Source organism: Penaeus monodon, chromosome 36, assembly GCF_015228065.2.
Source record: "Penaeus monodon isolate SGIC_2016 chromosome 36, NSTDA_Pmon_1, whole genome shotgun sequence".
Taxonomy (NCBI): domain Eukaryota; kingdom Metazoa; phylum Arthropoda; class Malacostraca; order Decapoda; family Penaeidae; genus Penaeus; species Penaeus monodon.
In genome coordinates this window covers 28,439,315-28,449,314 of record NC_051421.1, presented here as the reverse complement: position 1 = coordinate 28,449,314, position 10,000 = coordinate 28,439,315, and the positions used below count along the sequence as shown (strand labels likewise).

At 42.7% G+C, this 10,000-nt stretch overlaps 1 protein-coding gene across 1 annotated transcript in view; it reads right to left on the bottom strand.

Annotated features, from left to right (window-relative positions):
* LOC119595613 (calcium/calmodulin-dependent 3',5'-cyclic nucleotide phosphodiesterase 1-like) overlaps positions 1-10,000 on the bottom strand; it is a 201,872-nt gene that overhangs the window by 51,399 nt on the left and 140,473 nt on the right. Inside the window, exon 3 of the mRNA XM_037944723.1 lies at positions 1,661-1,747. Coding sequence (XP_037800651.1) covers positions 1,661-1,747 — 87 coding nt within the window. The remainder of the gene's footprint in view (positions 1-1,660; positions 1,748-10,000) is intronic.

Genomic DNA, 10,000 nt, shown 5'->3' with positions numbered 1-10,000 from the left:
TCCTGGAATCCCAGTTATAATACTCGCCATGACATTGAAAGAACATATTACGAAAAGGGATGCTCATGCTGTAAGGTAAAAAGAGATTTCTAATCCGTTAAACGTGTTTTTTTAATCAAAAGTATTTGACTCTCATCATTACTTCACTTTCCATATGCGACATATAACACATTTAGTATATCAACATGTCAGTCACGCCATTCGAATCTCAATCATACTGTAATGACAGTTCACTATATGAGGACCATGATAGAATTCCAATAAACTAAAATATCAAAAAACAAAACATACGTGGAAAAAACGTTTTTAAGATTAATCTAGCAAAAAGATACTTAATTTTCCCTTGTTGTATCAGTCAAGCAATACCATATAAAGGATAAGAATCTGGCAAGTGCAAATAATTTCATAGTATCCTCATGTTCTAAGACTAAGATGATGAATTTCAATACAACAAAAAAAAGTTTTATAATTTAAAAGACACAAAATGACCAGCCACAACAAAATGCTATCATTTCTCCACATGATGCACATAATTAACTCCCCTTGCGCAATACCAGTATATACACGCCCTACCTTGAAAAGCACTATACGAAAAGCCCCTCCCACTTTCTCAATAGAGAATAGTAAATTGCACGCCCTTTCTAATCCGTTATACAGGCCCTTTTTTATCCAAGTATGACATTATCAACGCCCTTTCCAATATGGACATATAACACATTTAGTATATCAAATGTCAGTCCCCTTCCAATGCAATATTCACACGCCTACCTTATTCATTCACTATTACACACGGTTCCCCATTCTTATGCACATTTTCACTAGTCAAACTAAATTTTCACAAATACAAGTTTTCCAAACTATGTGGAAAAAACACGTGCCATTTCATACACATATAACACATATAATTACACCTACATTTCTCCCATTATGTATATAGCCAACGCCCTCCCCTTACTCACATATGCAATATTAAGCACTCTTTCTCACATTGACAAATCACACGCCTACCAAAGTAAAGCTATTCACGAGCACCACCTGTTTCACATAGCAATAAGATACGAACGCCAATCTTTCATCAAATATAGAATATATACCGGCCTCCCCACATTGACACAAATACACAGCCCCTCCCCACCCACATGCAACCCCCCTCCCCCTTTCTCCCACATATGCACATATATACACACGCCCCTCCCCCTTCCTCCCACATATGCACATATATTCACACGCCCCTCCCCCTTCCTCCCACATATGCACATATATACATACGCCCCTCCCCCTTTCTCCCACACAATCACAAACACACAAATTCGCTAAATTCAGCACGCAAGGTTTCGGACGCGCCAAACACAAGCCAGGAAGTTCCCCAGAAGAAGGGAGTTCCAAGTCCAAAGAAGTCCCCCTCAACCTGGAAGTTTCGAGACCGAAGAAGTCCCCCTAGAACACGTTAGTCTCCCCAACAAGAAATCCCTCAACCCCCCCTACCCCCCAACCTCACACCAAATCCCCTTTCCCCCTCAACCCCCCCCCCCAACCTCACACCAAATCCCCTTTCCCCCTCTAACCTCACACCAAATCCCCTTTCCCCCTCAACCCCCTTCCCCCACAAAAAAAAAAAATAATAAAAAAAATGAAAAATAAAAGATTAAAAAAAACTTACTCGCGAGTTGTCCATTCTTGCTGGAGGGCGCGATGGGCACGTTGGCTTCTTCAAGGGCGTCCTTCTTCTTCTCGGGCGGGCTCGCCACTGCGGGAGGAGAAGAGATGGAGAGATTAGGAAGCAGAAAACAAATTATGCTTTTGACAAATGGTGACTGGGAGGTGGGGAACGGAGCTTAGAATTTAGGATTAGAAGACAAGACACTAGAAAGTAGGAAGTAAAAGACTAAGAGACTGAAACTAAGATAGATTAGAGAGCAGAAATCAGGGTGCAACTGGATTCTGGTACAAGATGAGAGTCGCCAGCGGAGGGAGGAGATGGTAATATGAGAAAACGAGGAAGGAGAGGAGGGATGTTGGTCTTAAGATCTCTCTCTCTCTCTCTCTCTCTCTCTCTCTCTCTCTCTCTCTTCTCTTTCTCTTTCTCTTGTATGCTTTTATGTATGTTATTGTTTGCATGTTATTTGTATGTGTCTTGTTTCTTGTCGTGCTTGCGTGTGCGTGCGTGCGTGTGTGAGTGTTTGCGGTGCGTGGTGTGGTGCGTTGTAGTGCGTATATGTGTTGATTGATGTATGATTGTAGTTCTGTGTCTGGTGCGTGTGTGCGTGTGTGCGTGCGTGCGTGCGTGCCTTTGCGTGCGTGTGTGCGCATGTGTGTGTGTGCAGTAATACACACACAATTCTATAAACGGAAGGTGCGGTAATTAGTATGAGGTTACATAATTACCTGTAGTTCCGGGACTTTGGTCGATTCTAATTGAATTACAGTTCTGGGTTTGATAATGAGAAACAGAGCGGGAAAAGGAGGGAAGAAGAAAAGAAGGAAAGGAGAAACGAAGAGGCAGAGAGTGAAACTAAAACAAGGAATGTTCACTCTCATTCTGTCCCAAGGGCGTATGATTTCCTAACTACTACTGCAAAAATAAACATAGGTATCATTCACTCCACAATCAGCTTTTTGGCTAGCGTGAAGATCCAGCTAGACTTCCTGAAGCACGACAGCGGCAGGTCCCCGGGGATTCCGAAGAGATGGCACGCCTGCTGGACCCGGAACGACGCCATACAACTTTCCCTGCTGCCCTTGCCTTAGGGGCAGCAGGGACACAGCAGACAGGACTGGCCATAGTGGACCGAATTCTCCTTCAGGATGTGTTGCGTCCACTCCTTTTCTCTTTCTGTCAAAGCCACTATTTCTCTTTCTACTGGGAAAACCACTCGGGCTTTATCTAGAGGGGGCACTATTAATTAACGTCAAATGTGGGCTTTCCTGTAGTATTCCCTAAGTCATACCTTTGATGAACCCACACTATAAAAATATAATAATCATAAAAGGGTTACTGATGATCTAATTTCAGTCTTAGAGGTAACTGAGATATACCCGGAGATACCCGAGGATACCGACAGAACCCGTCTTGCTGATAACACCAACTACACGTAAAACTGGGTCTTCCGTGACAAATTCCCGCAGCTTTCGCAGTCTTCCAGTACTTTCAGGACACCTTCCCCTAAGCTGCTCGGGGCGAAGGCCAAAGCCGCTGTCTCCGTCGGACCAGAAATAAGGAGGATCTTGGAGAGTTGTTAGGAAAAAGAAGCTTGGAAGAGCTTCCTGGGCAATCACGATCTCGGGAGTTGTGTGGCGAGACTCGAGACTCCGGTGAACAACTGCGACAAAAGGAACTGAAGGATGTCCCTCGATATCCACGTCCTTCACACTTACCTCGATAGGTAAGTAAAAAAAAAAAAAAAAAAAAAAAAAAAAAAAATCTGTATGTGGGATCCGATTCGTGAAGGGCGTTTTGTGGAATATTCGCTAATTACAGAAATATCTTCTAAATCTTTGAATATTGTTTTTTCGACTTCACAAAAATGTGTAAGATCGTTCGTTGTTCCATTGGAAATAGTTCAACATCAAAATACTTAGTTTAAAGGAACAACAGCCATAATCTAAACGATTGGAAAATACCACATACTTTGTTTATCACACTGATCAGTATAAAACGAAAAAAGAGAACAAAGGAATGGAGCGAAAGTCAAGACAGGAAACGATTCAAAACAATAAATAATTGATGGAAAATAATAAAACAATGAAAGAATAACAGCGAAGGGTGAATACCCGATGGGAACCCGAGTTAATAATGTATTATCGACATCAACGATTGGGCCTTAAAGGTGCGGATGCGTAGGCTCCACATTACCAGGATATTATCGCTCCACGCTGCGCTATGGCGACCGCCCTCGGCACTGTTTTGGCTCTGCTGCCACTGACAAAGAAACACTGACTACACAATTAAAACAGTCATAGTAATTTCGAATATCAAAATAGAATAACACAACTAATCAACAACATGCCGATTGTTAAGGCAGTTTGTGATACAGACGCTACTGAGAACGAAATACGGTTAAACTCAGGGTAATACTATTGTCCAAAAGAATGCACCAGAGGACGCTTCACGGGATAAATATATATAGAATAGAAGAATGGGCATAATACAAACAAACAAGGGCTGAATTCTAGGATCTAAAAAAAATATCTATTTAGTTACTCGCTCGCACTGTAAACAAACTGTGGCTAAACTTCCGACCACTTGTTGACTGTGTTTTAAGTAGTGGAACTCATAACAATAAGAACAACAAAGGCTTCTCTATAAATTGTGTTTTATTATATAAATCATAAAGCGGTGAGCTACATTTGCAAACTTGTTTCATGGTATACATGAGGAAAGGAGAGAGAGGGGGCAGGAGGAGGAATGGAGGGAGACGGAGAAGGAGAGCGAGAGGGTGGGGGAAGAGGGATGGGAGGAGAGAGGGAAAGAAGGAGGAATTGTAGAAGGGATGGTGAGAAGGAGGGAGAGAAGGGAGGGTGAGAAGGAGGGAGAGAAGGAAGGAAAGAAAAGCTGGCGAAGGGAGGGAAAGAGGGAATGGGGAAAGGCTGTTGGAGGATATGGGGGGAGAAGCAGAGGGAAGTCAGAGGGAAAGGGGTAGATAAAGGAAGGAATAGGTGCGAAATGAGGGAGTGAGGGAAGGAGAGGCAAGAATGAGAGAAAGGGGTACAGTCCTCCGACAACTAACTGAAACAACGGCATAAGAAAACTAGAATCTAGAAAATGTCCTCGACCTCATCCAATCAAAGCGAGTTCTGTCAAGTTCTGCCGAGTTCTGCCTTTGCTTTAATTAGTTTCAAACTTACTCTCCTCTACTTTCGCTCCCGTCCTTTATTTTTCTTCCTCTGTATTTTTCTCTTTTCATCAATAGTCCGCTTCGTCCACATCATCGTTTCCCCATTATTAACAATCGTTAACTCTCTCTTCTTCCTCCATCTTTATCGCATTCCCTTACAGCTCTTTCGCCATTTCCTCCTGCTTTTCCCACCTCATCATCACTGGTTCCACCTCTTCGCCCTTTACTCAATCTTTCATCATCACCATCATCTCTCGCTTCTCCTTTACCTAACCATTCATCCTCATTTCTTCCTCATTCCATTTACCTCCGAATCGCCCCCCCCCTCCCCCCTTGCCATAAATAGAGAGGCAGGTGGCTCGGGTGCGGTTTCGTCCGGTCGCCATTCGCTTTAAGATTCCGATTAATTCATGCCTCCAAGTCAGACCATGATGCCAGGCCTTCGTAGCACTGGACTCTATGCGTTCTCGAGGCTATCAGCAATCTCACGTGTCTCTGGAAGCAACCGAGGAATACCTCTTGGCACATGCAAAACACGTACATGCATACCTATACATGCCTATCTATACACACACACACAACATCTGCATGAGTGTGTGTTTGTGTCTGTGTCCATAAATGTATATGTATGCATACATACATACATGGTGTACATACATACATACATAAAAAAATATCTATCTATCTATCTATCTATCTATCTATCTATCTATATATATATATATATATATATATATATATATATATAATTATTAGTGTGTGTGTGTGTGTGTGTGTGTGTGTGTGTGTGTGTGTGTGTGTGTGTGTGTGTGTGTGTGTGTGTGTGTGTGTGTGTGTGTGTGTGTGTAGAACATATAACAAGAAAACACACAAATAAGTCGAAGGCATTTTCGCTATATTGCCTCTCCAGAGCAATATAACGAAAAGTTGTTATTTGTTCTGCTTACAATTTGTTGGACATGAATCCCACGCGTGTGTATGGATTCGTTTGTGCGTGCGTGTGTGTGTGCATGTGTGGTGTGTGTGTGTGTGTGTGTGTGTGTGTGTGTGTGTGTGTGTGTGTGTGGTGTGTGTGGTGCGTGCGTGCGTGCGTGCGTGCGTGCGTGTGTGTGTGCGTGTGAGTGCATGTGCGTGCGTGCGTGCGTGCGTGTGTATGTGTGTGCATGTATGTAAGTATTTGTGTGTCCGTGTCATTGTCAGTCTATATGTGTGCGTGTTAAAAGGAAGATTTTTACAAGAACTATCTGCATTAGTACCGTTTTTATATAGTTAACGCAAGTGACGGCAAGTTCCAGCCAAATGTCCTATTCAAAGCGTTCAAACATTATTTAAAACAGTTCCTCGATATTCATCCACACCGAACCATAAATCATCACTGCATTATGTTTCCAATACCTAAAAAAAATCTGATAGTGCCATCTCACGAGAACTAGATCACACAACTGAACCTCTCGCGAACAGAACACCCGATTTTTAAAATACATGGACACTCACAAGCAGTGTAAATGAACAGCGTAAATATTCTATCTCGCTATCATGCAATTTCACATCGCGGACACAGTGATCTCTTACCCAACCAAGTAACACAATCTCACTTTACGCTAACCCAGCGCTCTTTACATCACCTTCTCACAAAACACGAACCCGTAAATATTCCTTCTCTCCTCGAGTTACAACAACGCCCCTTTTAAAAGGGGGAATCGGGCCTGACTTAGCAAACAGACGCCATCTACAAAAGTACAAGTAATCGGCGCAACAATTTCCTGGGGTTGACATTTACAGTCGCAGGCGAAGTTCTCCGACACTTTATGCGAAAACCTTCCACGGCGGCCAACCCATGGGGATCGCTGGGTTCTGGGTACGAGAGCGGGTAAATAATTTTCTGCTGAGATTTTTTCTTTATTCTCTCTCTCTACATTTTGTTTGTATTATCTATCTCTTATTAAATATATTATAACTCTGCCGTGCGGTGGGGGCATGTATTTCCCGATGAAGCCTTCGTTTTCCACGGTTCTCCAAAACGGGTAAATAAAGGCGCATTGCTGTCTTCGCATTCCATCATCCGGACTTCTCTTGAGACCAGAGCCAGCTGAGTATCATAAAAGCGGCAAGAGGCGATGGAATGACACCAGAAGCTATAAAAACAGACAGAATGGAAAAAAAAATCAAAGGGACGGAGCCAGAAGGAGTTCTCGAGAGAAAATAACTTCACGGTAAGTAAGCAAAGGATGGACAGCGGCGCCATGTTGCCCAGAGTCAGTCCTTCTGATATCACAGAAAACGATATTTATGATTTTCTGACGCATAGGGTATACTATGTTAAATCAAGCCTCTATGTAAAGAATGCCGACTCAAAGACTACATTTCTTGAAAATACTGTCGTATGATTACCAAATACCTATTCACGGACAAAACAAAGAAGGGGACAATAAATATACCACTTTTTCTTCCCAGTATATACGGAAGAAACATGAGAAAACACCGAAGAAATAGTGAATTGCGTTTCCAGCATTCCCGTCTCAGAAAAGAATTTCAGCTTCGTATACTTGTCCAAGTTATGAAGAAGTGGAAAAATGCATTTTTCTTTCACCAAAAAGTGCGAAACATGACAAAACCATATAGAAGACGAAATAAATCTTATGTAATAAAGAACGACAATAAGTGCTTGTGACTGGGGTGCAGCTGCTGTTCTCAGGCACGCACTGGGATATCGGCAAGAATTTAATATCGCTCTTACTTATACTTGCGGAATGTTGGCTTATAGTTGCACTAACTTCACGGTGGCAAGATAGGAACATTGCTTCTCCTTTTGAGGGCTGACGCAATGTCATATATAACGTTTATGTCAGTTCAAAGGGGGGGGGGTAGGGGTGAGAAGGGGAATGGGTGAGTGAGAGAGGGGATAATTAATAAATACAGAGAGAGAGAGGATAGAGGATAGAGAGAGAGAGAGAGAGAGAGGGAGGAGGGAGGAGGGAGGGAGAGAGAGAGGACATTAGGGGAGAGAGAGAGAGGAGAGGAGGGGAGAGAGAGAGAGAGAGAGAGAGAGAGAGAGAGAGAGAGAGATAAATGAAGAGAGATAAATGAGATGAGTATAGAGAGAGAGAGAGAGAGAGAGAGAGAGAGAGAGAGAGAGAGAGAGAGAGAGGAGAAAGAGAGAGGGAGAGAATATATAAACCTGACCAGAGAGATTTTAGTTTCTCGAGAACTACGTTTAAAAGAAAAAAAAAATATTTATCGGTACGAAAAGGTCGATAAATGAACGATATACAAAGAAAAATATTGACTAAATCTCCAAAAGATATAAGTACATGTCCGGAAAAAAAATAATATTAAAAACATCGCTCCCTTCGGTTCAGATGTGTACGAAAATATTTGGGAACGACGTGTTAACAGGACCCTTCTTTTTTTAATCCAATTCTACGAGATTCCTATTCCCATTTAAATAGGAGCACACGTATCGAACACATTGTACCATGTGGATCAAAATACCCGGAAAAAATATATATTGTAACAAGATATGTTTCACTTGGTTCCATGACACGTTCCTAGCAGGTGACAACACTACAACCTTTTCCGAGACAGGGTGTTGCAAAAACAAGTCTTACCCTTTCGATTGCATGTCGCTGATACAGAGATAATTAACCCAATGCAATGACAATGGCACTGCTGCAAAAAGATGTTCTCCCGGTCCCGCTGATGCTGCATCCCAATGAGACAGAAACTAGGATTGGCAAAAATAGAGAAAGAAAAACACAAATAGCGGAAGAGATAAAACAGGATAAAAAGACAGAACGACAGACAAAGGTGACATAGAGATAAGTACGAAAAAAAAGAAAATGAGAGCCAGAAATATATATATATATATATATATATATATATATATATATATATATATATATATATATATATATATATATATATATAGTAATAAAGCATACATAGAGAAAGATAAACGAAAGGAGGTAGAGAGAAGGGCGAGCAAAGATGGGTGGAGAGGCAAGTACATTCTCCTGCTGGCCGATATTCGACACTGGCAGCCCGAGGGCGCGAGCGAGCACCTCGCAGCTCACGTTAACACACAATGGTATTTTTACTTCGGTTTTCATAAAGGAGAAAGTCAGTGGCCTATGTGATACACACACACACTTTTTTTTTTCTTTATATGTTATCAAAACATTACCATGTAATACTTCTATGTATAGCCTATATGACAAGCTTGATAATTGATAAAATAACTTTCGTTGTGATTAATTTTCGCTAAGCTATCTCGGAAAAACACTCCCCCTCCTCCCGTTTCACATTTCACCCAAAGAGGTCATGGTAAAGAAAACTAAATGGAGCATATGGTAAATTAAACTCAAGAACCATTGTGTACAGCAACACACGCACGCATAAACACAAACATTACGAACGCACACACCCAGGCTGAGCAACCCGAGGTTGGAAGACAGAAAGATTTAAGATATTCTACATCCCCGAGGGGCCACCGGGACAAAAAACCATGTCCACAATGGACACCACACACCGTAAAATTTCATGGCCTCGGGACTATGGGGAATGGCCGAGGAGGAGGTCACGAGAGAAGTAGGGGGGGGGGGGAGGAAGGAAAGTGTGAGAGTGGGCAAGAAGGAGAGGGGAGAAGGAAGAGGGAGGAAGGAGGGAAGAGGGAGGAAGGAGGGAAGAGGGAGGAAGGAAGAGGGAAGGGAGAAGGAGTCAGGAGAGGGGAGAGAGAGGGAGGGAGGGTGGAGAGAGAGGGAGGAGGGTGGAAGGCAGGAGAGGGGAGGAGGGGGAGGGACGGATGGAGAGGGGAGAGGGAAGAGGGAAGGAATCAAAAGAAGAATGGAGGGATGGATGGATGGAGGGAGGGAGGGGAAGGAGGAGGAGGAGGAGGAGGAGAAGGGAAAGAGGGGAGGCAGCCGAAGGAGAGGAAAGGAGGTAAGAAGGAACTAACGAGAGATGGAGCGGAGAAAGGGAGAAGGGGTGACGTGTGATGGAATATGACGAAGAAATGATGTTGAGAGAAGACGAAAATTTTATTTAAAAAAGGGGAAAAATGGAATGAAACGATAAATAAACCCTTGGCAAGAACACTGTCCCATAAAATGCAAAACGCAATATCCGTGCAAGGGTCTTGCTGGAAAAATGGTGAAACAAAGAAGCAG